The sequence below is a fragment of the Notolepis coatsorum genome, assembly GCF_963971535.1.
Source record: "Notolepis coatsorum genome assembly, chromosome: 13".
NCBI classification, from domain to species: domain Eukaryota; kingdom Metazoa; phylum Chordata; class Actinopteri; order Aulopiformes; family Paralepididae; genus Notolepis; species Notolepis coatsorum.
Genome location: NC_140177.1, coordinates 7161066 through 7187535, shown reverse-complemented (window position 1 = coordinate 7187535; position 26470 = coordinate 7161066). Strand labels below are relative to the sequence as shown.

The 26470-nt window shown below is 43.9% G+C and overlaps 1 protein-coding gene and 1 long non-coding RNA gene across 2 annotated transcripts; one reads left to right on the top strand and one right to left on the bottom strand.

Moving 5' to 3' along the window:
- Positions 1-2681: 2681 nt before the first annotated feature.
- LOC311238872 (putative nuclease HARBI1) lies at positions 2682-3797 on the bottom strand (the record flags this gene model as incomplete). The annotated part of the gene is made up of 3 exons (XM_084327072.1): positions 2682-3021; positions 3121-3203; positions 3351-3797. The coding sequence occupies 3 exons, from the start codon at positions 3795-3797 to the stop codon at positions 2682-2684; spliced, it is 870 nt and encodes a 289-aa protein (XP_084183198.1).
- A 15010-nt stretch (positions 3798-18807) lies between these two features.
- LOC311239192 lies at positions 18808-19206 on the top strand. Its single transcript, XR_014620425.1, has 3 exons — positions 18808-18837; positions 18923-18988; positions 19078-19206. It is a non-coding gene; the product is annotated as an uncharacterized lncRNA (long non-coding RNA).
- The last annotated feature ends 7264 nt before the right edge of the window (positions 19207-26470 follow it).

The following is a 26470-nucleotide window of genomic DNA, read 5'->3' as shown; positions in this document are numbered from 1 at the left end:
TAGTGGTCAGATGCAGAAAGCAGTAGAGTCTCGGCGTCGGCACTGGGGGCCGACGTCCAAGGACGCGGACTTGCAGCCAGGGGAACTGGTTTATGTGCGGAATCGGAAGGTAATTGGTAGGAATAAAATTCAGGATCTATGGCTTTCCATTCCCCATCGGGTCGTCAAGCGGTTGGGCCCCGAAAAGCCGGTGTATACCGTGGTGCCGGTGGATGCTGCGGGACCACCCAGGAATGTTCACCGTTCTGAGATCCGCCGTTGCGGTGCCGGGGTACTGGGGGAAAGGGAAGATGTCAGGGGGGTGCAAGGCGAAGAGAGTGAAGATGATAGTATGATTTGGATTGGTATTGGTAGTGGGTCAGAAGACGGCTTGGGGGCGGATCCCAAGGAAGGGGGTTCGGAATGGAGCCAGCATAATAGTTCAGATGACTCTGAGGAACAATCCCATCGTCGAGACCAGGGAGCACGATTTGAAACCGTGGCCCCACATAGAACGGGGGGAACCGGAGGAGAGAACCATGCTCCCGGTGCCGGTGCGTCGGTCACACCGCAGCAATGCGGGTGTCCATTCTAACCCCTTTAAGCTGCCGCGATCGGCCGTTTGTCATCTAGGGGGGAAGAGTGCGGTGCTGGGGGTTGGGGCGTCGCCACCTGGGCATGGTCGTACGGAGGAGGGGTCCTTCGGGGCCAAAGACGGTCTTGGAGATCAGTGGGACCCTGATTAGTTTTCTAGGGGGGTGAGTGTGGCCAGCTGGGGTTATTGTGGGTGTGGCTCTGACGTCAGCGTGTATTTCAGTCTGACCGGATGGCGGCTGGAAGGAACACTTCCTAGTTGTGTGCGGCGGCGATAGCAGCAACAAACATTTCCCCACACCGGATTCCCCTGTGACGGGACGAGAGAGAGTCCAGGGCCCTCATTCATCAACGTGGACGTAGAACTTGACCTACTTCCACACGTAAGCACGGAATGTAGAACTAGCGTACGCACAGGGAAGTCGGCATTCATCACACGTGCGTACGCAGGCTCTACGCACACCTGTCATGATGAATCCCACCTTGGCCCTGCGCCGCAGCTCGTGCACGCTTTCACGTATTTGCATACCAAAACCGCCCCGACCAACCAAATATGGTCAGGCCCTCCCCTTCAAATACCATGAGGGAATCCCTGTGCGTGGAATGTTGGAGGATGGCAAAGCGAACGAAAAAGAGAAACTACACAGACACCGAGGTGGAGGTCCTCGTAACGGAGGTGGATGCCAGGGCGGGGGTACTCTTTGGGTCCCTCAGCCTTGGCATCACCACCAAGAGGAAGACTGCTGCGTGGGAGGCGGTCACCGACGCCGTAAATTTCATCTCCCCGCAGCAGAGAACCATAACGGAGACCCGCAAAAAGTGGTTTGATGTAAAACTGACGGCCAAGAGGCGCCTGGCCGAACACAGGCGGAATGCCAGTGCGACTGGCGGGGGGCAGGTATGTCGTATGCCAATCATTATATTATCATTATCATGATATATCTGTTATGATGAATTGAAAATGGGGGACCCTGATGTAAACAAGACGAAAGTATTTATCTGGTCTGCATCCCCTTAACAATTGTGTGTATCGAGCCGTACTGCATTGTACCCATTCTGCAACCTGTTAATACAGTCTTTCAATCAATTCAATTCAGAGTCAGAGTGAGCTGTCCCCACTGGACCTGAAAATCGCCAGCATCATCGGGGACGAGGCGTTGGGAGGAATTGAAGGCACCACCGACACCGACACATACGAAGTGGCTGGGCCATCCAGCCAACAGGTGGAAGGTAATAATATAATATACACTTCATTTGTATAGCACCTTTCATACAGGAATTGTCACATCAGTAAGGAAGACTGGCATAGAAATCACTTTGTCGTCAACGATTTTATTGAGGAACATGACAAGAATCTCTTAATTTATTTGAAACAATATTCAACCGTATGGTTCCGAACCTTGCTAGCAAACAAATAAAACGTTATTAAATTGCCTATTCATTCCACAGGCAACTCGGCTGAGTTCACCATCAATCTTATCCCCGACCCCGTCGACACCCAGGAGGAGCAGGAGGCGTCCTGCAGCCGACCCCCTTCGGCGCGCAGGGGGCAGAGGGCCCACCCGGTCCCGGACCCGGTCGTCCTTACGGGGGCCGTCCTCGACAACCAATTGACCACCATCGCCCTCCTGAGCGACATGAGGGACGAGCAGAGGCTCACACGCCAGACCCTGGCCCAGCTGGTCGCGGTCCAGACCCAGCTGGTCGCGGTCCAGACTGGCATCGCAGCCAGTCTGGCGGGCATCCTCCTGAAATTCACGGAAAACAGGGACCAATAAATACCGTAACCACCTTTGGCGTTGGTGTCATTATTATAATCAGATAATCATTAGCTGGATGAATGCCTTTCCTCGTTCCGTTCTTTTGAAGTTTGATTGATACCCTGCATGCACGGTAAACTGAGTGTCATCTGGTCACCTTTAAACTGTCAGCTACTTCCATTCAACTATAACTGTACAATGCAATTCAAAAATGGTTCCAATTCATTAATGAGCTCAATTCGATTTCAAACAACAGTATTTTCCTTTTATGTACAGGTTACTAATGATTACTTAATTAATATGAATTGACACAAATCGCAGTTCTTCCAGTGCATGGGGTAGACTCACTCAAAACTGCGCTATGATCCCAGCTCTTGTCAGCATTCCAGTGGCGTTTGGAGGTGGCTCTTCCACGTCTGGCATGGGGTCGTCGGGTAGTTCTGGGTTTAGCAGCGGGATGCCATGCCTGATGGCCATGTTATGGAGCACACTGCAGGCCACGATGATGTTGCAGACCTTTACAGGCCGGTACTGCAGTGTGCCCCCCGTGCCAGACAGGCAGAGCCACCGACCCTTCAGGAGACCAATTGCACGCTCCACGGTGACTCGTGTGCGTGCGTGCGCCCGGTTATAGGTGCCCTCCTGTTGGGTGGTGGTGTTGGTCAGCGGCGTCATCAGCCACGGCCCCCTGCATTGAAAGATATATAATTTAATTACAGATACCAGTAATAACATTACGATTTGATTCAATATGGGCCTAAATGTGTAACACTCACCAATAAGCCACCCGTCTTCAACAACCCCAGCCTGGAGACGAATGCCCACAGAGCTGTTCTGCACCACAAACGAGTCGTGGGTTCCTCCTGGCCACTGGGCAACGACATTTAGAAGTGCCAAACGGGCATCGCAGATCACTTGGACATTTACCGAGTGGAACCCCTTCCTGTTAACGTAATTGAATTCATTTTGTGATGGTGTTTTGATGGCTATGTGTGTGCAGTCTATTGCTCCAATTACGTTGGGGAAACCGGCGATGGCGTGGAAGGCCCTCTTGACCTCGACCTGCTGTGCGTGTGTGTATGGGAATTTGATGTAGTCGGGGATTAGGGACATGATGGCATCCAACACTGTGGGCATGATCCTGCTGAGTGAGGGTTGGGAGATGCCCGAGCGATCTGCGATCTCCCGCTGGAACGTCCCGGTGGCCAAGAATCCCAGGGTGGAGAGGACTTGGGTGTGGACGGGGATGGCATGTGTGCGCCTTGTTCGGCGCTCCAATAAGGGTCCCAGATCCCGGCACAGGTCGAGCAGGATTGCCCTGGGGAAGCGGAACCTGCTCATGAGCCACTCTGTGCTCTCGGCAAACAGGTCTGCCCTGTCCCTGAAGACGCGCTCCCTGTGGAGCGCACCATGGGCATGGCCCATTCCCAAATCGTGCAACACTGCGAGGCCTGCGTTATCCATGGTGAATAGGATCTGAAATTCGTGTTCCAGATGTAATTTATAGGGTTTGCCGACGATTACACTCATGTCGCCAATTTAATTAATTACGGGTCATACAGAACACCTGTGTATATTGTAACTGTTGATTGATTTCCCTTCGATCTGCGCTCCAATTGGGTCGTTGTTGGTCAGGGACGATTCTAGCCACGCATGGCTTCAGTGGATAACCGTGATCACCTGCATTTAAGTGATATTTTGATGACAGATATAATAACATTACAATTTAATTAAATGAGATTAGGCCTGGGTCATGCGTTCCTTATCAGCCAACAACGTATCGGCCAAATAATGCAACGTTAACCGTCCTGCATCCTACATTCAGAAGTTGATGCTGTTTAGGGTTTGACAATAATTACACTAATATCGCTGTTTCACAATGAACTATGATGAATCACGGGGGTCATACAGAACACGCGCCAGTGTCTTTATTTCCGCCTTGGAACTAATGCAGGACTGAGGAGTGCTTATGCGTAGTAATGATATTCTACCATTGGGAGCTAGGTACGCCAGGTCGGACCTGTGCGTAGATGTACGCACGAAGTCAAGTTCAAGTTGAAATTGATGAATCCCACTCTTTGCTTAGAAATGATCGTACGCACAGGGTAAGCACGGATCTGTGCGTAGAACACGTTGATGAATGAGGGCCCTGGTGAGTAACTTGACTATATTATAGAGCGGAGCTTGCATTTTCATGTCGATAGGTTGCACGATTTAGGTGTTTATACTGCGTATGGTCTTCCTTAGGGAACGACAGACCTTGAACGGTGAAGAGGCGAGGCGTTGTGCTTACGCCTGGCGATGCAAAGGTATCGCTCACTTCTTTTGTTTATGATTTACCCGCATGCATATTACACACTCAGACGGTTTAGGATAAATAGTAATACAGACGACCTGTCCTGATTTCCCTCAGGCTGGGGAACTAGATGTACCATTGTGGCCTGGGTGTGTGCTGTGTGTGTGTGCGGCGCCGGGTGTTTCGTTCATTCAGTTCAAGTGTAAGTCTAGCTCTCTCTCTCGTCCGTTTGTATGACCGGGGTGTTAATAAATGTTTGTCTTGTACTGTGCAACAGCCAGCATTTTATGCTTTGATATTCATTGTAATTTCTGTGTCATGACAGGTGGTGGTCCTGGTCAACAAGTGGGTCACTGTTTTTGGCTACTACACGTTAGGGTGTAGTTTGGGTTCAGTCTGTCTCTCTGTGCTAAATGTATACAGGTGACCTCTATTTTTGTATAAAATTCAACTTACTCTTTCTGATACCATAGCTTACAATAAAGATAATTATATTAAACATAATTGCTTTGTCTGTCTGTTATATGCCCTGAACCTCCTGGTTACATTTTAATGACAGTGTTCTGTCAAGCTTCACACCGAGGTATGTGGGGGTATGTTGGTACTGTAGCCGGACGTTATCCACCATGACGCTCATCTCACGGGTCGCTTCCCTGTTGTTGAGCTGGAACATTGTAGACATTGTCTTTCCCATGCTGAGCTTGAGACGCCAGTTCCTCAGGTATGAAGACAGGATGTTCATATCTTCAGTGAGGCCTCTTCGGCTGCTTCCCAAGTTGGCTTGCTGAGTAGGATGGCCAGGTCGTCTGCATAGCCATACTGCTTTGATTGAGTTGCAGGTAGGTCGTATATGTAGATGTTAAACAGCATCGGTGCCAGCACTGAGCCCTGTGGGACGCCATTCCTAAGTTTCCTCACTCTGCTGCATTGGCCGTTGCTGGTGTGTAGCCGGAAACTGCGGTTGCTCAGCATCTCCATGATGAAGCTCACCATGTGCTTGTCTGGGATGGTTTCCAGAAGCTTCATGTGGAGACCACGCAGCTTGACTTTCTGCTGACTTTCTGAATGGCCAGAATGGCAAAATAATAAATCAACAGATATTTTTCTAACCTCACCTTTGGTCATGAAGGGCTGTTGTATCAATATGTGAATCAATTATGTACTTTGTGTCTTTCCATTGGCAGGTGAAGCATGCTGTTACAATGCCCCTTTATGGGACAGCCCATGTAACGTCCATAACGTTTTCGAGGAAAAGTTGTCATAAAACATGCATCTGGAATGCAATGTCAACCAAACTTCCTAAGCAAAGCTAACTTTTATAAAGATGACATATTAGCAACAATTAGTCATTCTGGTCTTATTTTTTGTATTCTTTACAAGTGTTATGGACGTTACCGTGACGGACGTTACATTGCGAATGTGTGTTGTTAAGTCACAAAGAAAGTTCATATCGCTGTCAATCGGTGCGCGTCTCGCGAGACCCGCACCTGCACAAGACCCGTGAAATATCACCTGCGGTAGGAAATATTTATCGACCACTCGCATCAGAACTTGCCATTCGTCACTCAAACCTGCAAGGCGTCTCTGAGGATATTTATCGACCATCGCATTCTGTTGCTCGCATCCAAGTCAAAAGGTAATGCATACTAATCGATCAGTAAAAGCAATCAAATGAGACATTTCAAGTGATGATGACATCGTATGGAATTTGGACATTCATCATCAACTTTTCCCTGGCAAGAAGATAATTTAGCTAACCTCAGGCAACCCTCTTCTTATACCGTCTCTTCAAGGCCAAATTAACTGAAACCGACACTAGCAGCTAGCAATATCAGTGAGTCGGGCACCGGCAGCTAGATAGGTTAACGTTACGTGTATATATTCCCTCTCCGCATGTATATATTCCCTCCCCGCCGTATGTATATTTCTCTCCCACCCACCCACCCCCTCCTAATGTACAGTCCCCTCCCCATCATATGTATATACTCTGTCAGGATCTAGGGGTAACAGTACTGTATATTTGAATACCGTTTATGTCACAAATGTATCAGTACTAAATATATGTCCCTATGCCATAAATGTCATGTATGTTAATTGTGTATGTCATAAATGTCTATGTAACAAGTGCCTTGTTGCCTTGTATAGATAATTACACCCCATCACAAAATACACTTTAATACATTCCACTAATACTCCTAAACGTTTTATTTTATTGATTTGAGTTGATTTCATTCCTTTCGTTTTGTTTTATTGGTCTTTTGGGAGTTAAGGCTTTTATTTTGAAATCGACACCCTTACTTTCCGGTACTCCGGGACACACATCCTGCCTGCTTTCTGGCAGTGGTTGCGAGTCAGTCCCTCCCGGAACTCCGAGGGTGAGCACTAATTCTTATGTTCAGTGATAGACTTCGGTCTAAAAGTTGTTAGAAGTTATATGTTACATTCCTAAACTGTGAAACGAGTTTGTAATGTAACTCCTGTTGTTAATATGTACCTGTGTAGATTCGTGGGAGGTTTGACTGGGTTAGGGAACTGTATAAATGCACTTAGTAGCCTAGCATGTAAGGAGATTTGCACACACGTGCGCTGGTAACATGGAGTTAATGGAGTCACGTCTTTTTCCAATTGTAGCTCACGTGAAGTGCAGGTGGCAGATTCCTAATGCTGGTGCATTGTGTTGCATTGTAATTAACAGATATGTGTGTACAGTAGCTCCCATGTGTCCGTTTTGTATTCAATTGTGTATATTTTTCCAATGTAATTATATGTATTAAAATGTGTCATTCTTATGAGAGAGTCCCTCCCGGAACTCCGAGGGCTCACGTGAAGTGCAGGTGGCAGATTCCTAATGCTGGTGCATTGTGTTGCATTGTAATTAACAGGAGGAAAATAAAGACCATCAACAGTCATCCATGTCTGTCGTCCTTAATACACAACGCCGTCAGAGTACACCGGTCACATCTATATGAATTGAAAATGGGGGACCCTGATGGAAACAAGACAAACGTCTTTCTCAGGTCTGCATCCCCTTAACAATTGTGTGTATTGAGCCGTACTGTATTGTACCCATTCTGCAATCTGTTAAATAAAGTTTTCATTCATTCATTCATTCACGTTAATCATACCATATTTAAAAGCACTTAATCTTCTTCATTAATATAGGCTACATGCAGGCTTTTAAAGTCATGAAATGTGTAGCGCATTCCTTAGAGTTATAGAGGGCCATATATCTGCTGCGCTTGGGAAAAAATCTGCGGTGCGTAATTGTACATCTTTCTCCCCGCTGTGATCCTGACAGCTGCGCGTCAGACTTCAGTAACATATATCAACACGAGCCACTGAAAGCTAGGCAGGTCATGTTAATTGGAAGCAGTTTTATATAGAAACAAAAGGAATATGAGCCGTCAGTGAAAGTGATTTTCTCCCCACACTATAGAGTTGATGCGGACAGCTGCGTGCGTCAGACCCACCCAGCTCGACTGTCAAAGATCTATACCCAGCCATCCCCGATTAAACCCACAGGACAGGTACAGCAGGGCAAGCAAGTTATTGTCATTGTTTTTGTAGGCTATGTTATTTAATTAGTGTTATTTAGTCAATGAAAATGAGAAGAAAAAGAACATTACTTTGGCTCCAAGGAAATAAATTAAAAGGGAGAGGTGCTCGTTGCCGTGGGGTAAACTTAGTACAAAAGTAAAATAGAGACAAACTCTACAAAGCGAAAGCACTTTGTCTCCATGTATTAAAAAGCATTTGTTTTAACTAGTGCCTTCAATAGATTAAAGAAAAGTTAACTAATTGATATCACAATTTTCTGTAATTAATCTAGATTCAAAATGGCATTTATGACAAAGGAAATCCATCTGCTGAATGTGATTTATTATCAGCATTTTAAGTATATTATTTTACACTTCAAAGGCATTTATTTGACCAGTTTAATGTATTTTAATTGTTTTTAATTCATTTTTATTTTCTGGACGGTTCTGGGACGGTGGTGGAAAAAGTTAGTCTGGTGTACACACTAGGCTACACAGTAGTTAAATCCCAACGCTTGTCAGCATTCATCAGGTGAACGTAACATAGCCTCACACAGATTCAATTTATCAATGATGTGTCTGAACAAATCAGAATAACTGATGACATCACATGGTGCAGCAAGAAATACAGGCTACATTTTGAAAACGAGATAATCAATTCATGATCATAAACAACATTACTATTTAGTACTATAATCATAATAATACTAAATAACAACAACAATAACAGTGATGGTAATAATTTAACCACCATCATCATCATCATGAATTGTGCCTCAAAGCATGAATGAACCGGCATTTAATACAGAGGTGCTTCACAGCGCGGCCTAGAAGTAGTAGGTTAGGTATAGCAGCAGTGGTGGCAATGGTACAAGTTCTAGTAGCAATAATATTGCAGAACAGATCACGCAATTACTAGATATTTAATTTGGTGCCAGAGTGATCTTTGGAGCGGTGCCTTGGCTGCCGTCTGCTACATACACAACAGTCGGGACTCTGGAGTACCACATTATTTTTCTTCTTCTTCTTCTTCTTCTAATGTTTATTGGCGGTTGGCACTAACGTGTTGGTGCATTACCGCCACCTACTGAAATTGATTTTGGAGCTAGATGGATTATGCACATGAAAATCACTACTCTATATCCTACCACTCAAACCTGTACTGTCCTCCAGGGCAGCAAATAAATACACAAGCCAATGGAGAGAGTAAAGAGAGAAAACAAGCAATATCTACGTCATCAAACATGAGGGTGCAGATGCCTCTGATCCACAAGAAGATGTATGTAGGGATCATAGTTGAGGGTGTCACGTGTCACGGTGTCACCGTGCTCCAGGACCTTGGAGATGTTGCCAATGCCTCCGCTCTGCTGTTAGGGGTCATCTACGATCTGAACTTGAGCTACCCATCTGACCTGAAGTTCACTTTTGAATTTCTTCAAAAGGTCCTGCTGGAACTTGATACCCACCGGCTTTCAAACAAATTGCAGGTACTGAAGAATAAACTTCTTGAAGGAGTTGGGCTATCTCTGAGCCCTGTGAACATTTTGACCAGCGGGGGGGTTGCTGAGAAATTAGATGTTATGTACTTAAAGGAGATGTTTGGTACATAGCATTATAAGCCCTGTTATAATGTTATTTATGATCATGTACAATCAACATATTGACGAACTGTGCAGTCTTGAGATCTCTTGCTCATGTCACAGCTACACAATGGATCTGGATGTGCATATAGAAAAACACTCGTTTTTAAAGACGGGAAACTCACCGAGTGGTCACTGGTGTCTTGTAATTTACCTTTACGTTTAAAACGCGTTTTAAATAACCGTTTAAAGATTTATATAACAATTTTCACTCGCAGCCATCTCATCCGTTCTTCCTATATTGTGGATGGAAACCGAACTTCTCCTTTAAGCTGTTTACTGTTTTACTGTATGTTCCGTCAAGTCGCTTGAGACCTCTAGCCCCTTTTGTGACTGTGATGCACGTCTTACTGGTCTTGCCTGTTAACACATTTGTGGCCAACCACGTATATATACGTGTTTGGGAGCCGATGCTTGACGGTCAACCACGTATATATACGTGTTAAGCTTGTTTTTGTTTTTATTCCATTCTAATATCCCGGATGTTGTCACAGAGCTGTATGTTGGCTGGAAAAGGCATATTGGGACTCCGAAAGTGCAGTACCGGCCAGATCCTGGTATTGGCGCTGTCTCGAGAATGCAGTTTCCCCTGTTGCAGACCGGGTGTCACTTTTTTTTTGCTCCAGGTTAGCTTTTCTGTTAGCCTAAAGCTATGGCTTCACCAGATCGCCTGGAATACTTTTTGCGACGCCGAATTCAGTATGCAGTAAAGGAATATAGCATCAGCCAATGGACATATCGATCTACCAGATGGCGATCAAATAACTGGGAAATTCTTTTTTGGAATCCAACCGGCCACAGTTAAGAGCGATTTGACGTCAATTTCAGTCTGATCGGGCCTTGTTCTCATAGCCATCCACCCGGTCAGCGTATGATGTTGCAATAAGGAATGCCGTTATTGGTAATCAATAATCAGAAACGACTTCCCCCGGATGCATTCATGGTGGAACATGATACCGATCATATGCATTTTGACTTTTAACTCTAGCTTGTGTAGGGCCGAAACGCCAATCGATTTAACGTTATTAGCTTATCGCCCTATAACTAGCTTTGCAGGAATTACCCCAGACCATTGCGGTATATAGTTAATATTCACGACGCTATAAAACGGGAATATATTGATGAAAAAATAAAATCTTTATGGCATATTGAAGGGAAGGTTTATACTGTCAATTGACAATGACAATGGACACATAGCAATAATATAAAATATAGATTTAGCTCTACAAACAACCTCACGCACAGTGAAAACTTGTAATGAAAAGCTGGCCTCATGGAGGGGGATTAGACGGGCCCCAATGGCCCTGAATGTGTTAAAAGACTTATACTAAAATCCGGTATATAAGACGCACTCACTTTTTGGGGCAAATATTGAATGAAAAGTTTTCCCATTGAGAATATATATATATAAAAAATGTTTTTACAATATTGTATCAAATATAATATTTAGATATACTTGACATTTATTTTGTCAAGGTTCGCGGGTAACGTTAGTTTGCTAGACAGATAATTTACCTCAGGTTCATTGCATGGCAATCACGTGTCCTCGGCCATCATTCTTTCACCTAATGGTGTTATGACGTCCTCTTTCCGACAGTCAAAAAACTGTTGAACATTCCTTGTCGGACATTAAACTCACCTATTTATGCATTCTGAAGGCTTCGGTAGGATCAGATGAAACAAACTTTGCGTATCGGAATCCTTGTTGCTTCAAAAAGTAAGTTTCAAAAAATATATATATAAATAAAGTTTTACGAGTACCGGCAAGTCTTCTGGAATCAAACACCATAGGCATTACTTCTTAGTGGGGTTGCCGCCACAGCACCCAACCGCGATGCTGCCCCTGTGTTCACCAATGGTATTGGAGGTCCAATACCATTGGACCTTGTTCATATGCACTTATGCTAAATAAAGCTAAAAACACATCCTAGATCCACAAAGAATGGATTACACGGTGCTAATTGCACCCTTAGGGGGCTTTCACACTCAGCCTTTTGTATCGAATCACCGTCCCGGAGCACGGGGGGCAGTGTTCTCACTCACCACTTTTGGGGTGCGAAACGGCGCTGAATCGTTTCACCCCCCGCTGAACGGGACCAGCTGGCAGAGGTGGTCTCGGGGTCGGTCCCGGGAGAACGGGGGGTGTGGCTTTGCGAGCTTGTACCTTTTCACGGGCGTGGCGCCTGGTGCTGACATAACGTCATAAATGTTGTTTGCCATTGCTATGTCTATACATTTGTTCGAATGCATTTATTTCTATTAGACCAGTGGTGCCCAACAAGTCGGCCGTGGTCGACCAGTAGATCGCTCAAAACGCTCAAAAGCGGACTCTACAACACCATCCATTCGTGATAAAATATAACTTCATATTTATTGGCAATTTGTTCATTTTATATCAACATCCAGAGTCCGCAGTCGTGTTAAGACATTCCCGTTTACATTTTCGGTCGACCAGTAGATCAATGACATTCAATATAATCGATGCGTATGTTGCATGTGTAGTAACGTTAGCGTTAGCCGTTAGCTTAGCGATATTGTTAACCCTGCAAAACGATCAAAAGCGGGCTCTACAACAGAGTTCCATTCGTGAGAAAAGGGGGGTGGGTTATATTGACAAGGATTGACAAGAGGTTCAAATATAGCTTCATATTTATTAGTTATTTGTATCTTTATATCAACATCCATTCTCCAGTCTCCGTGTGAACACTTCCTGTGTTTACATTTCGAGCGTGACATCATCGACAATAGCCGGGGGGGTGTCGTGATTTGTAGCAGCAGCAGCAGCGCTCCTCTAGTGCAACAGCAATGAGCGAGTGCGAGAGGGATCTGTTTGGCAGTAGGCTGCTGTGTTATTAGCTGGCTTGCTAGGCTACTTATCCAAGCTACCGATATCCCTCCCTCCCTCCCATCCGTGCTTTTGCTCATCGACTACGGCAAGCTTACAAGCTCAAAACGCAAACCGTAAACAAAACCCAGAGCGCACCCAGAATGAAGTGTGTACACAAACTAGAGGGGGGAGAGGGGGGGGGGGGGTTCGGATCAGATCTCGGCACGGGCGGAACGGAACGAAATAGAAACGAATAGAGTGAGTGAGAAAGGGCCCTGACTTACAATTCATTATGAATTGAAAATGGGGGACCCTGATGTAAACAAGACGAAAGTCTTTCTCTGGTCTGCATCCCCTTAACACTTTCAGTGCCCAGCAGGGGGTGTCACGTCCCCGGTCCTAAGGGACCGGTCATTGGACTTGCAGCACCTCTCATGAACATTACACCACTGCATTTGTGTTTATCTATGTTTATTAATTTGTTATCTGTTGTGCTCACTTGTTTGTTGTCTGTGTAACAGTAAGAAGCATTTTGTATGAAAGTATTCTGTACTTCTGTATGACAACTATTAAAGAACTTGAACTCTGTTGTGCCCCATTGTCTAGTCTAGTGTATTCTCCCCCTGTTTGTATCTATGTGTTATTTAGTCTCCTCATGTTTCAGTATGTTACCCCAGGCTGTTCAGTCTTTCCCACACAGCTGGGTCTTGTTTCCAATCACCCTCATGTGTCAATTAGTCTGTGTATATAGTGTTGTTGGCCCTGCTCTCCTGGGCTCGGTCATTGTTCATGTTACCCTCGTCCTGTGTGTTGTCAACCTTTTGTTTCTCCGTTCTTATCAGTGAGTCAGTTTTGTATTGTTTGCCACGTTAAAGTAAAGTGCTTATTACTTTCACCCACGACTCGTGTTTCATCTATTTTCATCCTGCACTACCTCTCCTCGTGTTAAATCTGCATACGGGTTCTACTTCTCTCTACCATCGACATGCCAGCGAAACGCTCCAGGAATCGTAACAAGGGGGCGCACATTTAGTGCTTGAATGCCCACCATCCACTTCAATGTTAGCGTTAATATCGCCTAATCTATGTTTTAAATTATGGCTATGTGTCTAATCTGCCCGTCGCCCATCAATGACTCATTTCCAGTCAACATTGTCGAAAAGCCCTCGTTTTCAAGGGGAAAAAAAAGATTATCTGATAAACGCCCTGTGCTATAATATTCTAGAACGTTGTCATTTTTCGGCCTATTTATGAATCGTTTTCAAATAAACGCTAGACCATTTTCATTGAGTCCAATCCAAAAGGGTGCATTACCATCTGGGAGACGATAGGGGGCGCTTTTTCACATTTTTTTTTTGTGTGTGAAAATGTCAACTATTACACTGCAAAGTTTGATGGACGCCATAGAGAAGAGCAAGACGGAAACGCTTCAAACGCTGAGACACATTGACGCAAAAGTGGATACAGTTCAGGCTGGCTTGACTAATATTCAGAACTCCCTGGAGATGTTGGGAGGTCAAGTCGAGTTAATTGAGGAGAGAGTCGGCAAGAACGAGAGTAATGTCGATAATCTACTTGTTCGGGTGAAAGTTCTAGAGGAACACAATGCTTACCTACGTGAGAAGACTGATGACCTGGAGAATCGGAGTCGTCAACTGAATCTTCGTGTCGTCGGAATCCCTGAGTCTGCTGAAGGCACCGATGTGATTGGGTTCATGTCCAAAATAATTCCATCGCTCCTGGGTCCGGATAACTTCCCCACCGTTCCAATCATCGAAAGAGCCCATCGCTCACCGACAAATCGTCAGAACGAGCGTGGCACTCCTAGGCCCATCATCATAAAGTTGCTCTACTTCCAGGACAAGGTGAAAATCCTTCGACTTGCCAGAGAGAGTAAGAGAGTGGAATTCAACGGGTCTCGTGTCTACTTCAATCCAGACCTCAGCGCAGACTTGGCGAGGCGTCACAAGAGCTTCGCCACCATCAAACGCAAGCTCCGTGAACGTAAGATCAAGTACTTTGTTCGCTATCCATGTACATTATGTGTCACCATTGATGGCAAAGAAGAAAGATTTAACTGTCCCAAGCTTGCTGAGAATGCCTTGATATCTTTACCGAACTCTCCAGAAGATATGCGGTACGAATGATGATGTTTATGACTGAGATAGTGCTCAGTAACTCTTCTTATGGTCCGAGCCGGCGTATTAATTAATTGGCCGTGCCCTCTCTTCTTCTTAATTCTCCTTTGTTCCTTCATATGAAGTGATGCCTCTGCATTATGAGTTTTGTTCTATTTGTGCCATGTTTATGATTTGGAAATAATGTGCTCAATGTTAGTGTGAGCCTACTACATGGCTTCATTATTGGTACATGCTGTTGTGTTTACATTCTGAATGTCGTAGCGGAAATGCGTCACTTCCGGTAGCGCCTACGTGCGTACGTCACGTTAATACCGTGACTAATTCATAGTAGAGATTTATCAGAATTAAAGATTTAAAGTCTTTGATGCCGCCAGTAAATATCAGGCTACACATTTTCTTTTCTTTTTCTTTTCTTTCTGGCTTCATTAATGTTACATGCTGTTGTGTTTACATTCTGAATTCGTAGCGGAAATGCGTCACTTCCGGTAGCGCCTATGTGCACACGTCACGTTAATACCGTGACTAATTCATAGTAGAGATTTATCAGAATTAAAGATTTAAAGTCTTTGATGCCGCCTGTAAATTTCAGGCTACAGACTCTTTTCTTTTCTTTTTCTTTCTCTAAGAATACAGACAGAGCTTTGAGTTTATAGTGAAATCCCATAGACATGCCAGGTACTGCTGGGACATGCTGGGATTTAGTTTTGTGTTGTCATGTATTTATGTTATGTTGTGTGTGTGTACTTGAATGTATGTCGCTCTCCTGCTCCCTGCTCATTATTCATTGTTCCTCCTTGCACAAGACTATATATCCCGTTGTTTTTTTGTTTTTTTTTGTTTGTTTTTTTTCTTTTAATACAACTCTGGTATGATGAATACTTCTAAAGGTTTAAATGTTATTCACCTGAATATAAGGAGTCTGTACCCCAAAATCGATCTACTTAGAGCTTGGCTTGTCTACAATAATCCCAGTGTAATTACTGTGTCTGAGACATGGTTGCATAGTGCAATCTCTGACAATGAAGTTGAACTTGACAACTATGTTCTGTACAGAGCTGATAGGGGTACTAGAGGTGGAGGAGTGGCTACATATGTCAAATCAAATCTGACATCTGAGCTCCTCAGGCCAAGGGTAAACCCTATAAACTTTGAGTGTATTTTTATTAAAATTTCTTTTCATGAAAATAAACAGTTGACCATAGGAAATATTTATAGACCTCCTGATTCTCCCTCTGAATCTACAAATGATATATTATCCACCATTAACTCTTTAGATCGTCCAAATGAAATTATTATCTTGGGTGACTTTAACATCAACTGGCTAGATCGATCATCTAGTAATGCTCGAAACCTATTTGGCAGTGTCAATTTAACTCAACTCATTAGTGAGCCTACTAGAGTTGATACTAGATCCAAGTCCCTGCTAGATTGGATTCTCGTCTCACACCCGGACAGAATTTCAAACTCTGGTGTGTTACCTGATAGTTTCAGCGACCATTCTATCATCTTCTGCATTTGGAAGATAAAGTTACCACGTCTACCACCATTTATCAGGATAAGACAATGTAGGAATTTGAATATTGAGCACTTTATTCAAGATATAACATCTATAAATTGGGACAGGTTTAAATTGATTCCATTTGTTGAAGATGCATGGAATTTCTTCTACACTGAGCTTACTAATGTTATTGACCATCATGCTCAAAGTAAAGGGTAGACACTTGCCCTGGATTAATAGTGAATTTATAAATCTGTATAAACAAAGAGATAAGGCTTGGGAAAAGCATCGTCTGACAAAGGATTCTGCCGACTTCATTGCATATAAACAAATACGGAACGTATGTACAACTAAAACAAGAAATGCTAAATCCAACTATTTCAAAGATTGTTTAAGCAATAAATTTAGCAAACCAAAACAGTTTTGGAAGAGAATCAACAGTATTACTAAGAAGTCATCTATAAATACCACTCATATTAGAATTAATAATGAAGTTGTCAATGATCCCTCCTCAATTGCACTTGCCTTTAATCAGCACTTTAATTCTGTCTGCAGACTCAAATTTAATGACTCCTCATATTCCGATGTGCCTCTTAACACCAGATGCAACAGCTCTTTTTCCTTTAGAAGTATCCGTCCGCTTGATGTTCAGAAGGTCATTGATGAATTAAGATTGGGTACTAGCTGTGGTTCAGATGGTATGGAGATCAAATTCATCAAACTTGCATCTCATGTATTATCATATCCTTTGTCTGATTTATTTAATTTATCTTTAACAACTAATGAAACTCCATTAAGCTGGAAATGTGCAAAAGTCATTCCATTGCATAAAGGTGGTGATCCTTCTGATCTCAATAATTATAGACCAATTTCAATTATTAATAGTATAGCAAAAGTATTTGAAAAACTAATTTTTAATCAATTATCCCATTATGTTAATGAATCTCATATTTTATCTCCATGCCAATCTGCATGGTTTCAGGCCAAACTACTCCACAACTACAGCCCTTCTGAAGTTGACCAATGATGTTCACTCAGCAATGGACAATAACATGGTTACTGGGCCCTGTTTCTTGTACGTGGTTCAACTAAGTCGATCAAGATGTCATTATCCAGCTTCAGTTAACGAGATGATTGAAGCCAGGCTATTCAGGTTCCAAGAAGGCCGATTGACTCTCGTTAACTCAAGCCGGACTTGACGACTCTGGATAATTGCGCGTGGCCGCGTCACCTCAAAAGGCATCAGAGATCGAGTGCAGAAATGCAGATGTCAGAGCGAAAATGGCGAAAGCGACGAGAGCAAATTTCTTCCACCCCGCTGAGCAGGAATTGCTCATGCGCACTTATGAAGACCACAAGAGCATCATCAATATAAAGTCCAACACTGCCACCGCTGCGAGGGCAAGGCAGAGTGCGTGGCAGCACATCGCGGATACGTTGAATGCGTAAGTGTTGGGCAAATGTATATTATTCATTATCACAACCTTCAGAATAAGTAGATACAAAAGCCCAAAGCGTATTCATATAATTGATATGGATTAATAGATACGTATATGAGGATATGTATTAGGTTAGACATTCAATACATTGAAGCAGTGAAATGAAATTGCGTGTGATCCTCTCTATTCTTACATTATTCATGAGTCCACCTTATTAATTTCCTACAATAATGATATGCTATGGTGTACTACCAACACTGTCATAATTATGAGTGCTTTCAACCCCCATGTATAGAAACAACCCAGAGTCCAAACGGACATGGGAGCAGGTGAAAACCAAACATAAGAATATAATTCAGAATGGTGAGTGAGTGAATTAATACAATCTGTGCCATGGTATTGCATTGAACAGCTTGTCAATGTCGTATGATCCTTCATATTCCAGCAAACAAAAAGAGGTCCGACATGGCCAAGACGGGGGGGGGGCCGAAGACCCCTGACTTCACTCCTGCGGAGGAGCTGGCCCTCCAGCACAACAGGGGAAGACCCATAATGGAGGGTGTAGCTGGGGGCAGCTCCTCCGCCTCCGGGAGTAATCCTAGGAGCCCTCATCCCAGAGGTATAGGTGCACTTCATTCTATGAGTCTCTTTCATGATTATTCATTTAGTTAACCATCGTCACATTTTGCAGTGTTTGGACCTGCTGATGCAGAGGAGACCACTGATGTAAGTTGATATTGCTGCATCATTGTGTAATGGTTCTATTTTAGCAATAAAGAAATCAATAATCAGAAGATCATTGAAAAATATCCCAAACCATTGCAATATCATCCACTGAATTATGTCGGTGTTTTTGGTAAATAATGTAATGTAAAAAGGGTATATAGCAATTATAAGCCTCTGCTTCAGCCTACACGTTGTCGGTCATTTTCTCTCTTTCATAAAAGGTTCTACTACTTTGCTTTGTAGAATACCGAAATAAAACCATCAATACATGTTCATTGTGTGTGTCCTTTAAAGAACCAAAGACAATTCTCCAAAGTTCCTAATAATTCCTAATTCACTAACAGACTGAAAGTCCAGCAGACGATGGCGAGGACACCCTAACTGCATGTTCCGGTGATGTGGTAAAAACAAGTTGTGGAAACTAATACTCCTATCCAACTCACTCCTTGTGAGTGGTATTTGGACTAAATCAATGCATTCCTTTAGCCAGGTACTGAATCACGGCCGGAGCCTGCAGGCCCCTCTCACTCTGCTGGAACTGGGGGTGGGGAGGTGAGTTATCATTTAATACCCTCACATTGTGAGGGGAGGTCTGAGTTTAGTTGCCATCTGACCGCCACACATTCATTTTCTTTCTTTAGAACGACCGTGAAAGTGTCAAATCACTATATAAGCGGAAGTTGCGGGCTGAGGTTGAATTCCTACAGTCTGAGACGGTGGGTCGGAATGAGTACCGCCGGATAAAGATACGGAAACTACACAAGGAGATGGAGTTGATTGATCAGCAGCTGGATGTAAGTGTAACCATGTGAAGCTTTGCCTAAAGTATTTGTGAGCTTTGGCATGAAATGCAACTTAACTGAAATTCTTTCTTGTGTGCACTTTCATTTACAGGCGGGCAGGCGGGGCAGCAGTCAGAAAAAATAAAGACTTTATTGTACAACATATGGATCTCTTCTTCTTCTTGTACATGTTCCTCTAACATATCCTATGTTAACACTTTGATCGCCATGGGTTAAATTCATAATTTACCATCCCTCGCCAGCTCTATTTGTCTATGGAGAAGTTCCCCTTCTTTGCAGGTGTGGTAGATTTCTCTGTTCAAACTGTCAAATATTATGGAATATGGGTATGTTTGATGAGACTTGAGTCCCATAGGTTAACGGCTCCAGAAAGAGGTTGGATTGGGTATAGGACCAGTGCACACACATTTTAGAATAGTCTGAATGTTCTCCCCAACAGTTAGTTCAAATACATGGGTTTTAGAAATCTCATATTAGTAAATCCCTAAAAGCTTTTTATAATAGACCACAAGTAAAGTGAGTGATTAGATTATGCACTATTTGGTCTGGGCAAACTGCACCGAGAGTAAAGGATCTCCCTGATTAAGCAACCCCCCAGGAGATCATTATATGTAAATAAGACAGGATACTAGCTCTGGGCCCTATTCCCCGTACCTGGTTCAACTAAGTCGATAGAGAGTCCCATTATCCAGATTCAGTTAACGAGATGATTGAAGCCAGGCTATTCATGTTCCTCGAAGGCCGATTGACTCTCGTTAACTCAAACCAGACTTGACTACTCTGGATAATTGCGCGCGGCCGCGTCACCTTAAAAGGCATCAGAGGTCGAGTGCAGAAATGCAGATGTCGGAGCGAAAATGTCGAAATCAAGAGCAAATTTCTTCCACCCCGCTGAGCAGGAATTGCTCATGAGAACATTCGAAGACTACAAGAGCATAATAATGTTGAAGTCAAACACCGCCACCGCTGCGAGGGCAAGGCAGAGTGCGTGGCAACACATTGCTGACAAGTTAAATGCGTAAGTGTTGGGCAAATGTATATTATTCATTATCACAACTTTCAGAATAAGTAGATACAAAAGCCCAAAGCGATCCCAGTGGCGGCTCTACCACTAGGGGCGCTCGGGCGCCGCCCCCCCCTGCTTATATGAGAGAACAAGAAAAATAATGTTTTTCGTTTTTCGTTTTATAGCCCTATAAATAATATAAACATGTTTAAAATGAATAATATTTACTCATTTTAAGTATGTTTGTATTTCCAATGCACAATATAACGTTATTATCTAAATAAAAAAAACATCGTTTTCATGGGCAGGAAGTGACGTTTTTTTTTATTTTTTCGTATTTCTCGCCCGGGCAAGAAGCGATAGCGCTCTGAGTGCGCGTCACAGTTTGATCGCTGTCTCTGTCACAGCCAATCAGTGCATACGGCGTTGTGCGTTGAAATATGACTATGTTGGAATCCGAGCGCGATTTGAAGCGGTCTAGCAGCAGCGTGAACTTCCGTGAAGAATTTCCATAGCCGCATTTTCGTGGAGACGCTCTCTGATTGGCCGACGCGATGCCCGTTTTTTTCCATAGCCGCATTTCTCGCGCCAGGAGGAGGTAGTTCTTATCACAGCAAGTCAGCAAGTTCAGTCGACTCGTCAACAACAGCAACTACAGTTCACAATAGAGAAAAAGAAAAGACGCCTTCGGTTTATTCAAGGACTGAGTATTTTCATTTCGATTTATAGTTAGCTAAAGCTACCACCATGGAATTGGATAATTCTGTTAAATCCATCAAATCAACACCGTTTGAAAGACGGACAATGCAAGAAAAAAAAGATTTGAAACTACTTGGACCACACAAACCTGAGATCACCATTAAGCAAGTCGCCACGGATAGAGGGAGACAATATACTCGGTCGTTTAACAGAAGTTGGTTTGGTAAGAAATCTTGGCTAACTGCATGCAGTGAAACCAATGCTTTATTTTGCTTTCCCTGCCTCCTTTTTAAAACGAATGGATCAGATCCAGCATGGATTCAGACTGGTATGACCGATTTGAAGCACATTTCGGATAAAACAAAGAAACATGAAATGAGCAGAGTCCACATGGAAAATGCTATGCGGCTAGCTATGTTTGGAAGAGTAAACATTGTCACTCAGCTTGAATCATGCTACAGAATTGGGATCCGAACGCACAATGAACAGGTTGACAAGAACAAACACATCCCGTCTAAAATAATAGACTGTGTTAAGTTCTGTGGTGCTTTTGAGTTAGCCCTTCGTGGACATGATGAAAGTGAAGGCTCATCTAATCCTGGTGTTTTCAGAGGCCTGGTGGATTTCGTATCATCACTAGATGCAGTTCTCCATGAGCATCTGGAGAACGCTACTGTATTTAAGGGAACATCTAAGACTGTACAGAATGAACTCCTTGACTGTATGCTCTCAGTTTTGAGAGAGTATATCATAGAAGAAATTCGGAGTGCAGACTTTGTCTCCATCCAGGCTGATGAAACTACAGACATTTCCACTGAGTGTCAACTGGTGCTTGTGATGCGGTACATTGATAAAGCCCACGTTGTGCAAGAGAGGTTTTTTGAGTTTATACCTCTCCAGAGTGCCACAGCTGATTCCATAGCCACAGCCCTTCTAACTAGGTTGAGCTCCATCCTCCCTGATGACCAGAAGAGCAAGCTCATTTCCCAGGCATATGATGGTGCGAGTGTCATGAGAGGAGCCACAGGTGGTGTGCAGAAGAAGATTCAAGATGTCTATGTGAATGCACACTATGTCCACTGCTATGCTTACCAACTGAACCTCATAATGCAGCAGGTGACATCTCACATCTCCAGAGTCACACAGTTCTTCTCTGACCTGGCTGGCTTCACTGTATTTTTTGCACGCTCTCCCAAGAGAACCAGTGTGCTTGATAGAGTGGTAGCCCACAGACTCCCAAGAGCAAGCACAGTGAGATGGAACTTCCACAGCCGTAGTGTGAACACTGTTTATGAGCACAAAGACGACCTCATCCTGTGTTTTGAAGACATCCGGGACTCAGGCTCATTTGATCAGTCTACTGTCCGAGAAGCAGGGGGGTTTGTGAGACTACTGGAGGATGCTAAGTTCATCTTCTTCCTGGAACTGTTCCACCGCATCATGCCTCATGTGGACATCCTGTACAACCAGCTCCAGAAGCGCGCCATCGACACAGTCTTTGTCCAGGGGATCATACAGAAGTTCACAGACCAGGTGCAGAAGATCAGGTAAATTAAAATCTCCACCCTCTGTTTATAACCAGATTACACAATGTCATGTTATTTTACCTGGCAGGTGGCAACCAAAGCTTAACTTTTCTGTTCTGTTCTGTTCTGTTCTGTTCATAGACGCCCTCCCTACTCTCTGCGGCGAATGGACCTCTCAGCAGCCACCGGGCGAGAGACGCAGAACTCAGATGAGCCCAGAAGAACTTCAGAGGATAGCTACAGAGGTGAGATAGAATATAATGTGGGTCTTTTATAAAATAATGTTTTTAATTATTTTATATTGCCAATAATTCTCGAGTTGACTGTATATTGATATTGGTAAATGGCTGCATTTATATAGCGCTTTTATCCAAAGGCCAAAGCCAGCCCCCCCCCCCCCCCCCCCCCCCTCACACCTTTCCAGGCCTTCACAGGAATGAGATCAACAGATGGCAGCCCCCCCCCCCCCCCCCCCCCTCAGGGCCGGCTCTGTTCTTAACGACAGGAAATAAAAGAGTGTTGTACAAATTACAATATACTAGTAGACACAATACCTACAATAGACCTGTTGTTTACCAAGTGTCCTCATTGATCTGGAGGACGAATCTCCCCCACCTCCACATTGTATTAAATCAGTGTATTCATTCACTGAGCAGAAGCACGGCAGCTCAATAGTGGCAGGAGGCCAAATTGTTATGATCATTGTTATATTGACCAAATTGTTTACACTGCTTCCCCCATGCTCAGTATATTCTTACTGTATTTATTTCTGTATATTTTATTTCATTTAATTTTATTCTATTTACTCTACTCTTATCCTAGGCAACTTGATTTGATTTGTGTTATTATTCTAATTTGTGACCTGTCCTGTTTAAATGTTGAGCGATTTGCAGTGTCAAATTTCATACGGGATAATAAAGGTATTTCTATTCTATTCTATTCTATTTTCTTTAGGTTTGCGACACAATCTTGGCCCATGCTGCGGAGCGATTTTCCTTTACCAAGCACCTTATCAGTGCTACATTGCTGCTCGGAGACAAATTTCAGCAGTACAACAACTTGTTCCCTGAAGCAGCACTGAACACCACCGTGGAGGCCTACCCAATGCTGAACAAGACCAAGCTGAAAACTGAACTGTCACTCATCTACGGCAATGATGACTTCAAGAGCTGCACTGGGGCTGTAACTCTATACCAGCTCTTCATGGAGAACAATCTCCATGACACATTCTCAGAGACTGTGACTCTGCTGAAGATCATGATTACAACGCCGATGACGACAGCTGAAGCAGAGAGGTGCTTCTCAACGCTGAAGAGAATCAAGACCTTCCTCAGGAACACCATGTCACAGGATCGTCTCAATGCACTGGCCATGCTCTCCATGGAGAAGAAACTGATAAAAGACATCCCTGACTTTAACAATAAAGTCATTGAGAGATTTGCATCTCTCAAAGAGAGAAGAGCCAAATTCATGTACAAATAGTAAAGCCACAAGGTGGCATGGCTGTGACTGAGCCACTTAACTTTGAGTTTATTTGTATTTGATGGCACTGGTTATTTCTAATCTAAGATTTTTGTAAGACATATTGTGCTGCTCTTCCCCAGAAGAACATTGAACACTGATCTCTCCACAGGTCACTTTAAACACATAAGAAAATGTCACAGGAAGGTGAAAAAGGTCACTTGTTGTGGTTCTTCTTGTATGTACAGAATGTGGTGGATTTTTGACGTCTCTAGGGATGGTTAAATGAAATACAGAGACAAGAGATTGGCCTTAAATCAGAGTGCAAACCACCAGGTTCTCCACGGACATCCAGCAGCCTAAAACAGTGTCACACTGCGAATTAGGCATTCTGAAACAATAAAACAGGAGCAGAAAGAGACACAGCCAGAATACTCACGTTAAAGGAATACAATACAGGTTTATTGGAAAAGAAAATATATATAGTACGCCCATACCCATACGGACGGACTTTCAGTCTGTCAGAGTGCATATTCACAGGTCTGTCAGAGTGAAAGTGACAAAAAGCAAAGTGTCATGTGTTTTAACACAGTGGAATAGAGACGCCTCTGTCTCTGATTGGGTTGGCTTTATATGGTCATTTGGGGAGTCGGATGGGATGGGCCCTTGAGGAGGTAGAGGCGCTGCGGCCTTGGACACAAGCGTTATCTGGCCTGCTCTGAATATAATGAATGGATATACTGTAGTGTTTTAACAGTTTTTGAGAGAAGGATAACATGACTTCACGATCAACCCTGTTGTGGGGCCCCAGAGGAGTAAGAATGTGAAACCACCCTTCACATCCAAACAGAAATCCTGACCTCACAAACAGAGGAGGGGGGGAGGAGGAGGAGGAGGGGGGAAGGAGGTGGACGAGGAGGAGGAGGGAAGGAGGAGAAGGTGGAGGAGGAGGTGGGAGAGGAGGAGGGAAGGAGGAGGAGGTGGGAGATGAGGAGGGAAGGAGGAGGAGGACAAGGCGGAGGAGGAGGGAAGGAGGAGGAGGAGGGAAGGAGGAGGAGGAGGGAAGGAGGTGGACGAGGAGGAGGGAAGGAGGAGAAGGTGGAGGAGGAGGAGGCGGGAGAGGAGGAGGGAAGGAGGAGGAGGAGGAGGTGGGAGATGAGGAGGGAAGGAGGAGGAGGAGGGAAGGAGGAGGAGGTGGAGGCCAGATGAAATTACACTTCACATTACCCCACTTTGTGCCATTTTTGGCACATCCTGGTAATTTCAACCATCAATATCACTAAACCACAGTCCCAAGACACTATGCAGAACATCAAATCAATCAACATCAATACATCACAATTTCATACTTGGCAGAAAGTAGCACGATAATACTAAGCAGGTAATTGTAAAATGTTGTAGTCTTAGGCAGAATAAAACAACCATTATAAGCACTAGGTAGAACAATAAATCAATACATCATAATGTCATACTTGGCTAAGTAGGTAATTGTAAAATGTTGTATTCTCAGGTAGAATAAAAAAAACCATTATAAGCACTAGGTAGAACAATAAAAATACATCATAATGTCATACTCGGCAGAAAGTAGAACGATAATTCCAAGCAGGCAATTGCAAAATGGTATATAGGTAGAATTAAAAAAATTAAAAAAATTAAAAAAACATAAGTAAGTTCAGATGCAAATTAAAAGGGGGGAAAGAATCCCGGGCTGGGGGGGGGATTGAAAAGGGGAGGAGTCCCGGGCTGGGGACAGTTTAGTCGCTGGTGCCTTACTTTAGCGAGTGAACATAACCATTAAGTACAGAGGAACTAATGAGGCGTAGAGAGACGCTCAGGAACAAATAATCCTATTCTATCGATAGTTTACTCTTGTAATTAGAGGTAAGCAGGTGGAAAATGAGAGTTGTCAAAACAAATGAAAAACAATAAACAGAAAAGGAGAGAACACACCTATAAAGCGACAGTAGTTAATAGGAAACAAAGAACAAAGAAAATAAAATGGCAGTCTTAACCCTTGTGGCTTCCTAAGGATTTTGACACTCACTGGGCTTAACATGGATTGAATACAGTAGCAGTCAGGTGTCTTCTCACTCCTTCACACACAGAACGATATATCTGTTGCAAGGAGGCTGGATGCCGTTGAATACAGTAGCAGTCAGGTGTCTTCTCACTCCTTCACACACAGAACGATATATCTGTTGCAAGGAGGCTGGATGCCGTTGAATACAGTAGCAGTCAGGTGTCTTCTCACTCCTTCACACACAGAACGATATATCTGTTGCAAGGAGGCTGGATGCCGTTGAATCTTCTCACTCCTTCGCACACAGACCGATATATCTGTTGCAAGGAGGCTGGATGCCGTTGAGTAGAGTAGCAGTCATCTCCCCATAGTTGAATACAGCAGCATACCAGGTGCAAAAGGGCTTGTATTGCCGACTGGGGTGCGTGGTAGGGGTTCCTGTGGATCCCAGCAGCGATGCGTTCTTATCTTCGTGGCAGGGCGGGGCTATTGCACAGGGAGCTTAGCTGGAGTTCCTGT